The sequence below is a fragment of the Ascaphus truei genome, chromosome 13 (assembly GCF_040206685.1).
Source record: "Ascaphus truei isolate aAscTru1 chromosome 13, aAscTru1.hap1, whole genome shotgun sequence".
In the NCBI taxonomy this organism is placed as follows: domain Eukaryota; kingdom Metazoa; phylum Chordata; class Amphibia; order Anura; family Ascaphidae; genus Ascaphus; species Ascaphus truei.
Window position 1 is genome coordinate 30,434,958 of NC_134495.1, and position 20,209 is coordinate 30,455,166.

Genomic DNA, 20,209 nt, shown 5'->3' on the forward strand with positions numbered 1-20,209 from the left:
TGGAGCGGGGACGTATAACAGTATAGTACTGTTTACGTTTCATTGCTCACAATACAAGGGGGATTTGCATTACAGTGTGGGGGCATTCCCTGCATTGTGTCACAGCTGATGTGTCTTATTTGCATAACATTCGACTTTTACATGTTTGCAGCATTTGCGGGTCACATTACTCATCATGTGATGATGTGGCAAGGGAAAATACTATACTCAACTCTTAAAGGAGAACCTCACATCATAGCACACATTTTACTGCATTGATCGACAATTGTTTACATGATGTTACACATGTCACACATGTCACACATACACCGTATATTCATGTTCCTTTACATTACACAATGCTTGTAATGTGTCACGCATCTTTAAACGTTCATGTACATCTAAATTCTCATGTTTACATCTACGTTTGGTCCTCCCTATTTTCATGACGTCACTTATTGGACGCTCAATCACATTGCATGTTTACATTGTAACCGTAGCATTACAAGCACTTCAACCTAACTTATACACACATGTACAGTAATTCAGCATTGGGACACCTTGTAAACTCATTCTATACCAACTATCCTCATTACACAAATGCATGCATATGCACACGACTATTCATTGTTGGCAACATGTCACAATAACATGGATAATTACACATGTTACACAAAACTTTTCCCACATCAATCTCAGCCTTTTTGTCTCATTACATGACTGACTCTTGCGTTCACAAGTTTTACATGCATTGCACATGCAACTATTTATTTGCAAGCAATGTTTCTACAAAGCATCACGTCACATCATTGCCAAATATCATCATTCCCTGCAGAATACACACAACAAATACTTAGAACAACAAGTGCACACAGCTTGCCACAGAAGTACTTTATTATGTTAATGTAACACCTTGCATTTTACTATGTCACCTGACATCATCACATACCTATTTAAAGGACGCACATTACCTGCTCATTCACAGCTACTCATTTCAAAATGTTGCGAATGTTTAGGAGACGGAGGAACATTCTTTTCTATGACATGCTTGATGATGAAGACAATCATATAGGGCAAGGGAGGGACACACCGAGGGACAGTGACAGTGACGCGGATACGACAGGGACAGGGAGAGGGACAGGCCGAGGGACAGGTAGAGGGACAGGAGATCAGAGGAGAAGACAGAGGAGACAAGTTGTGCCTCGTCCGCGTCTGTACAGGGAGAGAACCCTGTTAGATGGGATGAGTGAGGAGGAGATTGTAAGTCGCTATCGTTTGAGTTCAGCAGCAATCTTAGCTCTTTATGAGGAGATAAGGGGGGATTTAGATTTTTTCACAGCCAGAGGTCGTGCAGTCCCTGGGCTTGTTAAAATGCTGTGCTCATTACATTATCTTGCTTCCGCGTCATACCAGACAACTGTGGGCATAGTGGGCGGGGTCTCGCAATCTACATTCTCGCGGGCCTTGATCCAGTTTCTCTATGCACTCAATAGACGCGCTAGGAATTATATTCATTTTCCTACAGAGGCGACAGAGTGGCTGGAAGTCAGGACTGGCTTTTATAATATAGCAGGGATACCATGTGTGCTGGGTGCAATCGATTGCACACATGTTGCTTTGATTGCACCTAGTCAGAGTGAGCATGTGTACCGCAATCGGAAGCACTACCATTCACTCAATGTACAGGTGGTATGTGATGCCACGATGAGGATAATGCATGTGGTACCCAAGTTCCCTGGTTCCAGTCACGATTCCTCTATCCTGAGGAACTCTTCAGTCTTCCATGCGTTCGAAGAGGGACATTTTGAACCTGGTTGGCTGCTGGGTGAGTACATATTTACATGTTCTAACACAAAACACATGTTGATTTAGGAATGTTGGCATTGTACAATTTGATCACTAATGTCAGCTTATGTGTGCTCCATTCATTATAGGTGACTCAGGATACGGAATTAGGCCGTGGCTCTTGACTCCGGTGCTAAACCCTCAAACTGAAGCAGAGGACAGGTACAATGCAGCCCATATATCTACAAGATCTGTTATAGAGAGGACATTTGGCCTACTCAAGACCAGGTTTAGGTGTCTGGACAGAACTGGTGGGGCTCTTCTATACAAGCCTCAAAAAGTGTCTGATATTATCCTTGCCTGTTGCATTTTGCACAATGTTGCACTCAGGCACAATGTACAGTCAGACCTAGCTGAGGCTTTGGTAGACGAGCATCCCACCCATGTAGCTGCTGAAAATGAACAAACAGCCAGTGGTGGCCAGACACGACAGAATCTCATCAATTCATTTTTTTCTTGTAAGTACAAACTCATATGTTCCTAGTACTACTTTTATAGTTTAATTATGTTATATTAACAATAATGTTTCTTTATATAACCTTCTGTTAGGACACAGATGAATATGGGTTGCACACCTTTCTTTTCTCTGCTGTGTGCACAAAGGGATGTGGCACCGGTATGTTATTGTTGCACAGGTTATATAATCCCTCTTCAATTGTACTTTAGTTGTGTGTATGTGAATACAACTTGGGTAACAAAGCAATAATATTTTAGCATTGTGTTATTCCTTATGCTAAGACAAAACACATATTATGCCCATAATCATTCATGCTTCTAGTATGCTTACATACAATGTTATTGGTGCAGTGTAACATGTACATCCATATGATGTGTACACCAGGCTGATTTACATTTTGAATGTCATGAAATATACATGGTGTTGTACATTTAACACCAAATACACACTTTGCTGTGTTGTTTACGGTACTGAAGATGGCATGTCAATGTTTGCAATTTATATATTGTTCCTTTGCATTATAGGTATATCTCCAGTATGACTGATCATGGTATGTATATTTGCTGACATCTCTCATAAGATGTGGCTACCTCAATCTTCCTATAATTATTGGAACTAAAAACCCAACATATTGGTTTAAACACAAATGTTACATATATGTACTTTCTGTATCATGTATATGCATTTAGCTACTCTTGAGCTTTCATGTGCATTGTATTACAAAATGATTACTCACATTTCATCACATTTTATGTATGTTTCCTTATAATTTCCATTAATGTAATATAGAGGTGGTTGGAGAAAAGGGGATAACTGTACTTATTTGTTTACTTACGGGAGCACATTCATCACTAGCATAGACACACTTTTTAAGACAACTGTTTGTGTCTCTATCAATTGGTGTAGGATCCATGTATAACACCGACAAATGATAACACCAGCTTTATTATGGTAGCTTATATCATCATATTGACTATACTATGTATTTCTAAACGATTAATAAACACAGTAAACTATAGTTAGTTAGGTTAATGAAATATACACAGAAACGTACTTCATAACATGATGGTGATGTCATATTCAGAACATCATGCATTGGAGGGGACCATAACATCTGGCCAGTAACATTATTTGCTACAGTCCCAAACCATTTTATCTACATACCCATGTAACAAGAGATTTTAAAAATAAATGGCTACTTGGTTGTAAGTGTCCTTTACATTGGGAGAAGGAGTGGCTCACTGAGTAAAGACACACACTGGCACTGATAGTTTGAAGCAGGGGAGTCTGGTTCAATTCCCGGTGTGGGCTCCTTGTGACCTTGGCCAAGTCACTTTATCTCCCTGTGCCTCATGCGGCAAAAAAAACATTTGTACGTTCCACGGGCCAGGGACCTCAGGCTGAAACATGTGTCTGTAAATCGCTGCGTACAACTAGCAGCCCTATACATGAACATGCTCATATTATTATTATTATTGTTACATAGTTTCGACAGTCATACGTTCCATTACATATTAGAATACACAAATGTGTTAGCAGAGTGGGAATGGTTGTTATATATAAAACACACCATGTCATAAAATGTTAGTAGTCATTAAAGAACACTCAATAAAAATTCATGAGGCACTCTTTTGCAACATCATTATGTTAATTAAGTGCTTATGCAATATAGGCATAAGGGTATCACATTTTTAATTGTTTGTTAATAAGCGCTGCAAGCAATATAAAATTAGTTCCATATGTAGTATAGTAGTCGTGGCTCCTCCTCACAATCATCTCATATAAAGGTAGACTCTTCTGAAATCATACATTGATCCGATTGTATCTTCCCCGACATCTCTGAAATACAGCAAACACATGATGGTCAAAGATGGCACCTTACTAGATATGCATCCGTGACAACGCGTTACGCAGCTCTATATGATTGTGTAGATACACACGTCACTCACTTATATGTTAGAAGTAAAACTGTTCATCAGTATGTAATGTTTCTTTAAATTTGTAGCAGGCATAACTATGTATAAGAAGTGAACGTTGCCTGTATACTGAAAGATGTGCGCGCACATCTTTGTGTGCGCACGCACTTCACGCTTGGCTCCACTAACTGTTAGCGCATGCGCAAAACAAAGCGTACGTTGTGCGTTCAATACATGTTGAAAATACCAGTAAACATAACATCTTTATTTCAAATACAATGAAGACGAAACTACATTCGTTCTAAACGAGTACATCTGTATTCTTTTTAAACAGACGTGTTTGAACAGAAAGCACGGCCGATAACACAATGCGCAAATGCAATACGTGTGACGTCATGTTAAGCCAGCGTGAAACGCACGCTAACACTCCTCCCACTCAATTAACATTCGGCTAACGCCCAGGGTACGCCTACAAACACTGAGCCGCACGCATCACACACTGCAGTTACCGTTACTATAACAAAACATGACAGCCAATAGGCTTTGAGGCGCGCACGTCGCTTGGGGGCGGGACTTACATCACTAATCCTTTTTAAGGACGCCTTGGCCCATGACAAGGGTCCCACGTCATACGTGGTGGACCCGGTTTTCAATGTTGTAGATGTTGCATGATAACAAAACAGGTATGTGTTAGAGTAATGGTAAAATGTTGCTAATATGTTTAAAGGGATAGGAAAGTACGTATATTTATTCCGTCAGCAATGTGTACTACTCTTTCAGGTCCTACTATATTGTATTAGGAAACAATTTGTTTGTGATCGCTACATGTTATGCAGTCTGCAATGTTACGCTGTATCCACGCATTGAAAGTGAAAATGGTGGTTACAAAAAAAAAAAAATTTAAACGCAGAGTCAACGCATAACGATTGTTATATTTACCATTCTTCTAGAATTAACTCTTCGCCTGGCTGCAACTGGTCGCTCCAGAAATGCAAGCCATTTTCATCCACGCTTAACCCAACCGCTGAATCCAGTATGGCACATATCTCCTCCAGGATGCGCTCATAGGAATCGCCACTGCTTTCTTCAAATAATTGGTCGGGAGGTAGGTTCATTTCTTCCGGTTCCCATTCCAATGCAATTTCAGCTGAAAGGCTTGGTACATAATCATAGTACTTTTGTTCTTGTACAATGTGGGTTTCAGGAATGGAGGCTGCAGATATTGCAGCACGTATCGATTCAAACGGATCAGTAGTAGCGGATACATTGCTATTGCCATTAGGAATAAATATGCCTTTCACGACAATATAAGTGCCGTCTTTCAGGATAAATTGTTTTTCCGGGGCAATCTTCCAGAAACCATAGGTGTGTTGTAGCTTATCCTGGTCACGTTCAAAAAAGTCATTACTTGATAAAGTGAATCTTATTGAGGAATTAAAATTCCGTGCATGCTTACGGTCTTGGTAATAAGGATATTTTGCTCGAATGAAATCATCGATTTGGCGTGTGCTTGCTTTCTGTCCGCGACTGTTCAAGATGGCTTCACAGATCATGTACTTATACCCTAAAAGGGGATTAATATTGTTAACGAATTCATCAGCCATGTCTGAGTAGCACAAAAGCTGTGTGCAGGTCTGTGTTATTTGCTCATCAAAATGAATGTGCTGAATGGCTAACAAACTCCTGTTTTTCCTTGTCAAGGTCAACAAAAGTAACTACTTTGACTCCTTATTTCAAACGCCAATTGGATTTGGTTGTCTAATTGGGTTAACAGTTGTGGTTCGTGATATGGGACTGTGGGAGAAACATTTCTCCTTCTTTTATCTCGTTTGTGAAAAACATCCCTAGACTGTGAATGCGTTCACATAGTGTTTTTTTGAAAACTAACAAAGAACAGTGTGTGAAAATATTTCTTAGCCAGGCATATCAGTAAAAACACACCTGCAAAAAGAAATGTTTTTTCCCCGCTTACATTTCTGTGTGTATGTGAAAGTCTGGTTAACTCCCTGTCTGCATGAGTTTAAATACGTGTGTATATATATATATATATATATATATATATATATATATATATATATATATATATATAAATATATCTCTTATAAAAATATATATATATTTATATATAATATTTTTTTTTTTTTTATATTGCAGGAGTACACACAACATTGATGGCATTAAGTATACCTTGTATGAAACCTATTTAAATGGTGAGAAACATGATTGAATTAAGTAATAAACATTTGTTTAAGCACAATACTGTTAGAGTCTCATACTTAGGATATTTCTCAAACATTAGGCCTGTATTATTAAAATAGTGTGCTTTCACAAGGAAGCATGAAGTGTATTAGTTTGTGTATACCAGTTTATATAGTACTATATATATATATATATATATATATATATATATATATATATATATATATATATATATATATATATATATATATATATATATATATATATATATATATATATATTACTATATATATTACTATATATATATATATATATATATTACTATATATATATATATACATATATATATACACATATATACATATATATATACATATATACATATATATATACACATATATATATATACATATATACATATATACATATATATATACACATATATACATATATATATACACATATATACATATATATATACACATATACATATATATATATATACACACTCACACACTCACACTCACACTCACTCAGTGTGTGTGTGTGTGTGTGTGTGTGTGTGTGTGTGTATATATATTATTATACATTCTGAGATGTTATAGAAACGAACACACAACTGATTAAAGGACAAAATTACAATGGCCAAGCAAGGCAAAGGTAAGTAATAATTTACACATAATCCTGCTGTTCCGTACAAGAAAGATGTTTGCACTTACTTAGGTGTTTTAATAATTGCATGTGACTAATATGCATATGCAATTCTTACATCAATTAACACACCCAAATGCAATGTTTTGCTGCAAAGTCAATGGCAGCTTCTCTAAACTTAGCAACTGGCTCCTGGTGGACCATTACTGAACAGACGATTACAACATAAATATTTATAACACAATTAATTATGAGTGTTAACATTTCCAAAACTTCACGTGTACAAGAACATAGTTGAAAGTTTGGAAACAACACAGTCTTCAGCATACATACAATAGTAATTAGATAATCTGAAGTCAACAAAACAAGGCCAAAGACATATTTTCTGAATTATAACATTTATTTTTTTTGTTCCTTTTGCGAGCGAGTAACAGGCCTGCTTGTTGTCTCTTGAATTTTCCTTTTTCTTTTGCCACCAACTTTAGGCACAACAGAGCCACTTTGAGTGGCCTCTGGCACTTCACGGGCAGGGCTTGTGGCCAGTGACTGTTCACCTACGGGGCTTGTGGCCAGTGACTCACCTACAGGGCTTGTGGCCAGTGACTCACCTACAGGGCTTTTGGGCAGTGATTCACCTACAGGGCTTTTGGGCAGCGATTCACCTACAGGGCTTTTGGGCAGCGATTCACCTACAGGGCTTTTGGGCAGCGACTCACCTACAGGGCTTTTGGGCAGCGATTCACCTACAGGGCTTTTGGGCAGCGACTCACCTACAGGGCTTTTGGGTAGTGACTGTTCACGGACAGGGCTTGTGCCCAGTGACACATGTGAGCAAGTTGGTAGACACTGCACAAGTGATGGTTGGTCTGTTTCATGTGTGTCTTGTTTTGTTTTTGTCGCCTCCTTTGTAGGTGTCTGCTGCTGAATTTGTACAGATGGCAGCGGTAGGATGTCATCAGGAACCTGCACAGCAATGTCTGCTACTTGACCGGTAACATTTGGGCCTGGTGAATGAATATCAGATGAATGTGGTGAAAACTGACCTGCATGAACAGATCCTGGCTGGGAGGTGTTGAATTGTGGTACATTAGTCATTCTCCAGTAATTAGCTTGTGTTTGCTGAACAACTAATGCTTCGAATGAGGTGTTGATTTTTTGCAACTGTTTAGGCACTTCAATGAAGACTCTGTGGAGATGTGCCAATTGTGATACTGTTTCTTCCTGCAGTCCAATCATCCTTTCCAGCACTGTCATCATGTCTGAATGGCGACGATTTTCTGCGTCCACTATTTTTCCCTCTGAAGCTACAATTGCATCGTATGTGGAAGTTGATGGACGATTTGGCGGTACAACAGTTTCTATTGGCACCTCTTCATGGTCACATGATTGTATTTCAGTCTCTTCTGTGGCGTCATCCTCATCATACTCATCATCCTCATCACCATGATGTTCTAAAAAGAAATGTACACATTATTAAATGGCATGTTAATGTATGCTGTGTTACTATGTAATTGTACTGTGTCCTAAGTAACACCTAACATGTTAGCATACGTTTTATAACCTCATTAAAAACTACCTTGACTTACGAATAATGTTTGGACTCAGTATGAAATATGAATGAATGAAAAGTTGCTCTAAACTCAGAAGTCCTACATGATAATTAACATCACTAACACAATACATGTTGCCTTACACTTAATTTTCACTGACACTAAGTAATCCTATTTAAAGAAGATGTGCAAAACAAATAATGCACATGACAACATAACATATAGAAGAGCACATATTATATGGCCAGCAAATGATACACTCACCTTCTAGTAGTGTTGAGCTGGCTGACCCAGGTGAAGACACTTGTTCCATCTCAGGTGACACATGTCCTCCAGGGGCAACTATATATAACAATAACATAAGTTTTACATTTACATGTGTAAATATTGAACAAACACTTATTGTATGTTCTGTATTTATGATTAACTAACAACATCAGTTCCTTAACCGAAAATGTGTGTGAAAGTGAACATAAATAGTTGTAATAACACTGTACATGCCTGTGTACTTAGAATTTTTGAGTTCCCTAACATACAACATACTATGTTTCTGCAGTAATGCGTGAGGATAAATAGATTAAATGAGTACATAAAAATCATATGTTGTGTAGTGATATCAGTATCATAATGTACATAACTATCATGAGATGACCATTCACAATGGTTATCATGAAGGTGGTCATATTGCAAAAAGTGTTGTTTTTGGTAGAGGATATGTGTGGTACATTAATCGAAGATGTGGCACACCTGAATGTGGCTGTGACTCAACAAGACAACACATGCAGTGTGTGATAATGTGTCTTTCATAGTAGTTCAACTATAGATATGAGTGAACTAATGTGTGACGTACGCTTTGATAAGTAATGAGTTGTTGGGGCATTTAGTAGCTAGAGTTAAGCTTTCAAATGAGTGTGATTAACTTCAGTTGTGCTATTCAGGTTGTAAGAAAGGTATTCCCTTCCCCAAAAAGCCTAATCAGCCACACCTTTCAATGACTTGAAACAGGTGCAAATGGTGTGAACTAAGTTGACCGTGAAATGAGGCTGTAATTAGTGTGTGTGCTGAACCCCACCCCCTCTGTTGAAGTGTATGCTGTGATGAGATATTAATTGCAGCTGCTTTAACACAATGGTAGATGAGCTAAGTAGTCATCTGCAGTGTTTAAGTTATGAAAACAATGACATAACATATGCTACGTGTGCCTCATTATGCTGTCTGTATATGACATAAAGCAAAAATGGACCTTTTCATAAGCAACTATAGATGTGTTAGTGCCAGTGATGTTTGTAGGCCGTTACATGCAATTTCTTTGATGCATGCTTAAAATAGGCAGTAATGTCATGTTTGTCGGAGTAAAATCAATAAAATACACAATAACATGATACATATTTCTGTTCTGTACCTGTAGCTACTAATAATTTCTCATGAACATGTGTTACACGTGTACTACCCTGTTGTTCCCCATCTTCGCCCACCATCAATTGCTTCCACTGCAGCTATGCATTTTGGGAATTCACATGTAAATGAGCACGCAATGGCACGTGCTATATTAGTTACTGCTTTTAGTAGGACTACTACATATATGTCTATTTTGAGATATATATATACAGAATCAGACATATACATATATAGATGCAGGTATGCTTATATTGTGAAGACAGTATAAAAAGCAGTGTAACTATGCAAAATAACTGTAAGCAACGACACGCCTAGTACAGTAATATTTATCACCTGCTGGAAATTGTGACGGATAAATTCCAATGTCACGGTCACCAGCCAAGCCTTCCACGACGACGGTAAGTAATTTTGGCCGAAGCAGCTCCTCCAATGGAGTCAATATGAGACGTTGTGGTGTGGGCCCACCTCCAGTGCCAGTAGCATGCACGCGTTGGTGTTGTATTTTCTTTTTCAATTTGGACCTAATATCATCAAATCTTTTCCGACAATGATACTTGTCCCTGACACTATTCCCACAGGCATTGACACCAATGACTATTGTGTCCCACATTTCTTTTTTGCTTGCTGCACTTGTCCGCCCTTGAAAAACATATAAAAGATATGAGGTAAATGAATAATAATATAAGCACCAGTTTCCTACACTGCTAGCTGTTCCAAGTGATATCAAACATGCTGTTTTATGTGTAATATGTGCAGCACATGAGCATTCACTACTAAACCTATACATGTAAGCAAGGTTGCATTCATATTGTATGCAGTTCTGGCAAATTGACCGCCTGTGTTTATTTGTCCTTGTAAGGCATGATAAAAAGCTGTGTTTCCACACTAATGAACATAGAAAGATATTGTGTACCCATATTTGCATATGAACAAAACTCAGATGACCTAGGATCACATGTATTTGAATAATAAATGTAAAGTTACACTTACCTACTAAATGTCCATATATACTGTCATAGTGCTCCAGAATGCCAGTGACAAGAGCCCTATTTTCCTGGTCATTGAAGCGAGGATTACGTGGCTTCTCCACACGTTTTTTCCGAGCAGGTTTAGGGTCAGAGCTTGGCTGGTGCTGACTGGACTCTCCTTCTTCCAATGGAAGAGCCTCCAAAAGCTGGCCACCAGCAAGCACGCCACCACCAGACACCCCATCAGCAACTGCGCCACCAGCAGCACTCCCAGCACCAGCACTCCCACTCCTAGCACCAGCACTCCCACTCCTAGCACCAGCACTCACACTCCTAGCACCAGCACTCACACTCCTAGCACCAGCACTCCCAGCACCAGCACTCCCACTCACAGCAACAGCACTCCCACTCCCAACAACAGCACTCCCACTCCCAACAACAGCACTCCCACTCCCAGCAACACCACTCGCAGCACCAGCACTCCCACTCCCAACAACAGCACTCCCACTCCCAGCAACACCACTCGGTGCACCAGCAACATCACTCCCCTGAACAGAACGTTCACTCCGACGCGTACTCGCACGAGTAGCACTCCCACTCCCACCAGCATCACTCTTCCCACGCTTTGCGGGCATACTTCCAGCACTCACAAAAAACAGACAAGAAATGTACAGGCAATCACACGACCCACTTCCACATATAAAACAAGACAAAGATGTAAACAAAACAACAAAGGACAAAGCTCACCCAATACACAACAAGTCTCTCAGTCAATATGCAAATGTTCAATCGTCCAGCTCTGTGCGTCTCTCTCTCTCTCTCACTCCCAACAACACAGAGAATGATTAGCAGTACACGTTGCCTTTAAATATGGCGCGCAATCAAAAACATGCTTGTTTCGCCTGATTCAGCAAGATTTGTGATTGTGCAACCTAACAGCACCCCGCCACGCACGCCGATACACCTGTGTGTGATCGGCTCATCATCGTGAGAGTGGGCGGATTTGTTTTCGGGTTGATTTTGAATGTATTCGGCACTTACTGCATACGGAGAGGGAAAAACGCCAATAACATGACTAATCGATAAGCTTGCCGATTTCACATAATCGTCGCTTACTGCATGAGGCCCTATGATGTCAATCCACAGCCTGCTAGGGGAAAGCTATATAATTAAATAATGCATGTGATGTGAACAATAATATACCACTCAAGGCACTGAAACTGGGCAAACAGCTTGCACACTCACCTCTTACATGACAAAAACAGTAAAGACTGTACATAAATCAAAAGTACTATACAAAATATTCCATATGTGCTATAAGAAATTATTACTAACTAATAGATTTACACATATATCAACTAAGTCAAAAAATGTACATATTTATTTACACAGAACAAACTATAAAACAAATAAGCATGTATAGAGAATGCATATATATACACACCTATTTAAACCCTAACTTAATCATATATGTGGATTTAGGCAAAATAATGATAACAAAATACTTTATTAGTTAAAAAAAAAAAAAAATGGTATAAAAATTATATATATATTTGTAAAGATGTATATATAGTATAATTTTATTAAAACAAATTAAAAAGATTTTATATCTTTATACACATATTTGAAGAACAGCAGATTGCCTGCTCATATTAATGGAGTGGAGGTTATATTATTTGTAACGTTTATAATATTAATGTATCACTACAGAGTAGCGTACTATGTATTGTGGATAATAGTCCATTTATGCAGAAGTTTTTCTAATAAACAATTTTATTAATAAACCATTTTATTAAGCTGTGATCAGATCAATGAGAGGATAAAAGAATGCATGCAAGCCTTATTTTAGTCATTTAATACAATATGTATAGTTCCAGAGGGACCAGAATATATTATTTGGATAAATATGAATATATAAACCAAATAAGACAGGGCGATGTCAAGGGATAGATGATTTAGGTAATGGATGGACCATTAGGAGATGGGATGAAGTAGTGAGGGGTTGCTCCAGTCATATATATAATAGATCTATACAATGGGGTCATTGGAACATTTATTTCAGAAAATGGGTAATATTCCATTCTACATTCATCCCTTCTGGATACCTGGTGTTTAGTGTGAATATCCAGAAGGATTCTCTACAGTCTAATGTTTTAACAGTATTTCCCCCTCTCTCCTTTTGGATTATCCTCTCTATGCCCATAAATGAGAAGCTATTTATACCACCTTGTCTGCATTCCGTAAAATGCTTGGACACAGGATGATTGGTGTCTTGTTTGCGAATCAATCTTTAAAAATTTAAACTGACCATTTTTACTGCAACAGCACTTCTTGAAAAAGTTCTTTTGAACGAAACGCGTTGAAGTTTGCTGCTGTCCCACAACCAGATGTTTGAAAAATAAAGGAATTTTATTGCAAGACCTGCTCTTTCATCATTGCTGTGCGCTGCACACCCTGGCTCTTGGAATTTACTTCACACAGCTGCACGCATTGGAAGGGAGACCCTGGGAAGGAGAATACTAAGTGAGTACATTACTGGGGGCTAACCCAATGAGGAAGGGGGGGTGTCCTTGGACAACCACCCCAACCTTCAGGGTATCCTATGCCCACTTAAGGCTTAGTACTGCTTATATATAAATGTACCAGTGTATGCTCCCTTCCATTCACACAGCCCCAGCACTTTGAGCACCATTTACAAACAAACTATTAAAAATGATAAAACTGAAGAAATCAGTTGATCTGAAGAAACGCGTAGGGTTTTAAGTGTTGTTGCTGTGAAGAGGTGCTGCGAGCGGTGGTTTACACAGCATATACCGGAGGAGTGAGCAAATCCTCTGCCCCCATTGAGATGTGCCCTGCCCGGAACAAAGATTGACTCTGAACAAGCTGACAGAGGACCACCAAGGAGGTGACACACTTGAGAGTTGCCATAGGGAACAGGTTCCTGTGAGAGACTGTGCTGCAGTCGGAGCAGAGTGGAGTCACACCGACACGTTGGGGCATGAGATTATCTCATAAAATGCTCGAATGCAACAGATGTTTGTGAGTTTTGAATTGTGATCATTGGATTTATTAATGACATTTTTTATCATTTTTAATGCACTAGGATCGGGATGCTTTTCTTCTTTGTTTTTCTCATACAGGTCTGTGAAGGGAGGTCGTTGTGCCCATCGAGAAGGCTGCCTATATCCTATATTTTTTGTATAACATCAAGCAAGTGCGACCACATTTTGTGGTTTTTATATTTTGGACTTTCTATTTTAATTTTTTTTTATAGATTTTGTAATCCTAACAACCAGTTTTGATAGATTCTTTTCATACTCATTTTCTTTATCTGATATATATTAATTGCAATCTGTGATCAGCAACACACTACATCATATGACTTTTCATATACAGTATATGACATTTGTTTTGCTAGTTCATTAGTGCAGTCATATATGATTATAGAGTTTATGCTAATTGATCACTGATTAGTCACCATCCAATTGATATTTAATACTAGCATTGTTTTTTGTCACTCTTAAATAGGCACAGTCTTTTTTCACTATATATATGGTTCCTATAGGGAACCATGTTAAAAATGGTTATTGAGGCAAAAAGTGACACTGTGTGCTCATTTGCATGTCATTTCCCAGAATCCCTTGCTGCAGTGGAAGTGCTGTATGCTGGGTGATAATGGGGAAAGGCGGGGTTGCAGACCTGCCTAAGACATGCAGATGAGCATACAGCTATATTTGCATATATATATATATATATATATATATATATATATATATATATATATATATATATATATATATATAATTATAATTATTATTTCACATGTTTTGCTGCTTGAAGGTCTTGCATCGTCTTTGCTGTGTTCCGGCTACAAAATCCACCATTCATTCATCACCAATGTATTTTTGACGAATGATTCTAATTTGGACCAGTATTATTTATGGCCACAAATGTCATTTGAAAACCTGTATAAAGCTGTCAGTTCAACGTGCCTTTATATTGCTTTTCTGATGTAGCCTAGAGCCCCTGGCTATACTTTTCTTTTGCCTTAACACTATAAGTCCTGATAGGAACAGTCAGTGTTGGGGTTAAACTTCTGCACAGAGGCCTAGCATGTGAGTTTCAGACTGGATATGATACAATGTTATTATATCCAGGTGCAGGCCTACCAGCAGTTTGGAGTGTCATGCCATGGAAGGTACTGACTGGATCACATGCCAGTGGTGTGATGCCTGTCAGTACCTGGACCTGCCTTGTTATGGGGCAGGGTTACAAACTCCTCCCCAGGTATAAAAGCTGGCACTCCCCTAAATTGTGTGTGTCTGTCTTCCCTCTGTGGAGTGGAAGTGCTTCCACCTTACCCCATCAGGGGGTAAGGAGGCTAAGGATGGGCTCTTGGGGCCTCAAGCCCCTTGGGTTTATTCCAGGGAAGGAGGAAAGAGGGACCTGTATATCAATACTCAGGTCAGGATGCATGTTATCAGGGGTTCTATATCACTGTGTCTATCGGGCGTTTCCTTGCTGTACCTGGTACAGATGTAGCAAGTTTACCAAATCCGGTGGCTGGGGAATTCTGGGGGTAACCAGCAGCAACATTCTCCTAGGCTTAGCATTTCACTGGTGGTGCTTTTCCCGCAGACAATACAGTTTCCTTGAGGCCCAACAGGTCACCGACCATTGGTTTCTTTGCAATACAGATAAGAGAATGAGGCAGATGTATCAGTGTAATGAAAGTGCACATATAAATTTATGTTGATACAATGTTTCATTATCCGCTTGCGTTTGTGTAAAATGTAAAGTATTTCCTACATCCGTCGCAAACTATTAGCCAGAAAAGTTTACGCCTCCTCACAACCAAAGACAAAAGGCCTCAGTGCTACATTCAATATGACAAATTATATAGTTAACTACTTATCTGTCTTTTTACTCATAAGAAGGGTGATTTAGTTAAATTCTTTGGTCAAACTATTTTTACGCCTATAACCACGCCAAGGTATATATCCTATTTACAGGTCCTAATACTACCTGCTAACGCTTTCTTTGCCTCTCTAATGGAGGGAGAAATGTCTCAATAGAGGCTCCTCAGAACTGGCAAATACAATATTAAGGGGTGACACAGAGGCGCAGAGTTTGATGCATCTCATAATCTGTGCGACATGTAACGCCTCCCTAATTTCTCCAGTCACAAATCGCAAGCTGCCGCGCAGGGGGAACAGAGACCGTGATACATTGACGCAAAGATAGAAATCAGGGAATTTGCATCAATTTCCTCTCCAAATTTTCCTCGATACATCACCGCCAAAGACACTGCCTGAAATGTAATCAGTAGGGTTGCCAAGTGGCTTCTCCAAAAATACTGGACTCAATGGTGAAAGGTGCGTCAGGTCACTATGTCCAGGGAGGAAAATACCGGACACATACATGTCCAGTATTACAGTACCTCTCATTTTTTACTGGACAGAGTATCCAAATACTGGACACCTGGCAACCCTAGTAATCAGCACTAATGTGAATTTCTCCAATTTAGCTGTGGGCTCCTGTTATATGATTAATATGTCAAATTCTGTCAATGCACACGGTATCTTCAAGTGAAGCCCTAGGTATATCTAGGTATATTATTTGGATGGTGTTTTGTGCCACTTTCTTTGCTCATTTTAACTTCACTACGTCTGTTAAAGCACTGGGGGATGTACACCATATATGCGACTGCCCTTCTTAAATTGCTTTGGATCAGCTGTACAGAAAGTGGGCTGCTGCTAATTTATCGCTGTGCTCCTGGAGACCCTTCATGGCTCCTGGACTCCACATACGTTGTTATGGCAACTTACATTCCACCAAAGCTGTGCGGACATAAAGCCTGGGGAGGAGAAATCCAGCCTTGTGCAGTATCTAGCTTTCTTCCTCTCCCTTTCCCCCAAGAGAGGAAGAGGAGGAAGGACAGCACAGAGCAGATGGTTAACTGACAACATGGGTGGTAATTCTATATTGTCCGATGGTTCGATCGGCAGAAACCCTTATTCAAATCAATGAGGGGTGGGGGGTGTTTCTGTCAATTGCGGTGTGATCAGCTGCTTCAGACATGACCCCATTAGAAAATTCAGCAACAATCAAGTCCACTCATTTGAAGGAAGTCCCATTGAGTGGAGTGTCGGTCTCACTTATTTACACTAACACTTTCAGACTGCACCAGTGATGATAAAACAAGTTGTGTTGGCTTAACTGTAAATTCTATAAGTCCATAATAATAATACAGCTAAACCCCGTTATAACGCGCCTCGTTATACCGCGATTCGGTTATAACGCGGTTTTCCCGTGGCTCCCGTTTTTTTTTTTGTTTTTTTTTTAAAAAAAAAATGTAAAAAATTTTTTTTTTACATTTTTTTTTTGCACACTGCACACACTGCACACACTCACTGCACACACACTGCTCATTGCTCACACTGCCACACTGCACACACACTGCACACTGCACACACACTGCTCATTGCTCACACTGACACACTGCACACACACTGCACACTGCACACTGCACACTGCACACACACGTCCTCAAAGACAATGACTTCCTCAAAGACATTGCTCACACTGCACACACTGACACACTGCACACACACTGCACACACACTGCACACTGCACACACACACTGCACACACACTGCACATTGCTCACACTGACACACTGCACACACTGCACTGCACACTGCACACTGCACACACACTGCACACTGCACACACACTGCTCATTGCTCACACTGCACACACTGACACACTGCACACACACTGCACGCACACTGCACACTGCACACACACTGCACACTGCTCATTGCTCACACTGCACACACTGACACACTGCACACACACTGCTCATTGCTCACACTGCACACACACTGCACACACTGACACACTGCACACACACTGCACACTGCACACACACTGCACACTGCACACACACTGCTCATTGCTCACACTGCACACACTGACACACTGCACACACACTGCACACACACTGCTCATTGGACACACTGCACACACACTGCACACTGCACACACACTGCTCATTGGACACACTGCACACACACTGCACACTGCACACACACTGCACACACACTGCTCATTGCTGACACTGCACACACTGACACACTGCACACACACTGCTCATTGCTGACACTGCACACACTGACACACTGCACACACACTGCTCATTGGACACACTGCACACACACTGCACACTGCACACACACTGCACACACACTGCTCATTGCTGACACTGCACACACTGACACACTGCACACACACTGCACACTGCACACACACTGCTCATTGCTCACACTGCACACACTGCACACACTGACACACTGCACACACACTGCACACAATTATTATATAGAAATAAACAGACAACTGCACTTTAACAGATGTATTTTGCCTGTCTTGTGACTTTTGTTTCACAAAGTTAAGGGGGTGGGAAGTCATTGTGCTGTGGGGGTTGGGGGGGTGGCGGGGCCCTGCGCTGCGCTGCGGCTACGGCGGGCCCTGTACTGCGGCGGGGGGGGGGGGGGTTAGCGGTCTGTGTGTGTGAGTGCGAGTGCCTGTCTGTGTGTGTGTGTGAGTGTGTGAGTGCCTGCATGTGTGTGCGCGCGTGTGTGTGTATGAGTGCGTGAGTGCCTGTGTGTGTGTGTGTGTGTATGTGTGTATGTATGAGTGCTCCAGCCCGAGTCCGTGGAGGGAGGGGGGGGGGGGGGGGGAGAGTAGCGGGTCCCTCCTGCAGCCAGTGGAGGGAGGGACCCATAGAAATGAACAGCACTTGTGTTACCAAAAGATGAAGATGATCATCTTGGCAATGAGGCTAGGCAGATTTCTGTACCAAAGATAGATTACATGTCAGCAAGATTGTCATTTGTTGTTAAATACCCCACACGTTGCACATAGTGTTAGCATATTAAAGCGAGGCCTTTTTACCATGCTTAAGTTCTACATACCTGGTCCCTCCTGCAGTCCGGGGAGGGGGGGGAGAGTAGCAGCTCCCTCCTGCAGTCCGTGTAGGGAGGGGGGGGGGGAGAGTAGCAGCTCCCTCCTGCAGTCCGTGGAGGGAGGGGGGGGAGAGTAGCGGGTCCCTCCGCTCAAGCCACGCCCCCCCTCCCTGTCAAACCTCCCACCTCCCGCTCCGGCTCTTACACTTACTTACACACACACTCAGACACTTACACACACTCACAGACACTTACACACACGCGAGGGCCGTGTGCTGCGGCGGGGGGGGGGGGTTAGCGGTCTTCCGGAGACTGCTTACCTGTCTCCAAAAGCAGCACACTTATGCAGGCACCCCTCACGTTCGCCGTGCGCATGCGCATGCGCCGTGCGGCTCGTGAGGAGTGGATGTTGTCTGCCAGTTCCCGCGGTGACAGGGGGAAGCGGGGACAGGAGGGACATCCCCGCTCCCATCTCCTGCCCCGCGGCCTGTCCCGCGGTGACAGGGGGAAGCGGGGACAGGAGGGACATCCCCGCTCCCATCTCCTGCCCCGCGGCCTGTCCCGCGGTGACAGGGGGAAGCGGGGAGCGGAGGGACATGCCCGCTCCCATCTCCTGTCCCGCGGGATGAATATGCGCTAAAGCGCGGCGGCCATTTTTTTTTCTCGCGACCCCGTTAGTAACGCGGTGGTCTCGGGGTGGACCCCGAGACCCGCGTTATAACGGGGTTTAGCTGTAATAATAGCATGTTCTTGTATAGCGCTGCTAGTTATACGTAGCGCTTTACAGAGACATTTTGCAGGCACAGGTCCCTCCTCTGTGGAGCTTACAATCTATGTTTTTGGTGCCTGAGGCACAGGGAGATAGAGTGACTTGCCCAAGGTCACAAGGAGCCGACACCGGGAATTGAACCAGGCTCCCCTGCTTCAAACACAGTCCCTGAGTCAGTGTCCTACTCACTGAGCCTCTCCTTCTCTTTAATGATTGCTTATCTCCAGCCCACAAAATCTGAATCACAATGTGGAATCATTGTGATATTAGACTACATATATTTTGGCAACAATTGCATTCATTTCCTACCTTCCAACTGTATTGTTTATGATCTGTATCTCTATTAAAATTGTACCTATTTCTTTGATTAATGATCAGTGTGTTATTGGGAAGCTGTCGCAACATCTCTTGTGTGTATATATTAGTACCGATTCAGCACTATGGTTGGTTGCGCTGCCACCCCAAAATCAGCGGGGGCACCGTATTCTTTTCATCTGTGCTCGC

The 20,209-nt window shown here is 41.3% G+C and overlaps 2 protein-coding genes across 3 annotated transcripts in view; both read right to left on the reverse strand.

The window, feature by feature from the left end:
• The window catches only part of TTC28 (tetratricopeptide repeat domain 28), a 548,651-nt gene that overhangs the window by 498,688 nt on the left and 29,754 nt on the right, over positions 1-20,209 (reverse strand). The gene's annotated exons all lie outside the window — the stretch shown is intronic.
• On the reverse strand, positions 7,814-8,942 carry LOC142465204 (uncharacterized). Its single transcript, XM_075569206.1, has 3 exons — positions 8,862-8,942; positions 7,871-8,498; positions 7,814-7,817 (listed from the first exon to the last, which is right to left on the reverse strand). The coding sequence occupies exons 1-3, from the start codon at positions 8,908-8,910 to the stop codon at positions 7,814-7,816; spliced, it is 681 nt and encodes a 226-aa protein (XP_075425321.1). The 5' UTR covers positions 8,911-8,942.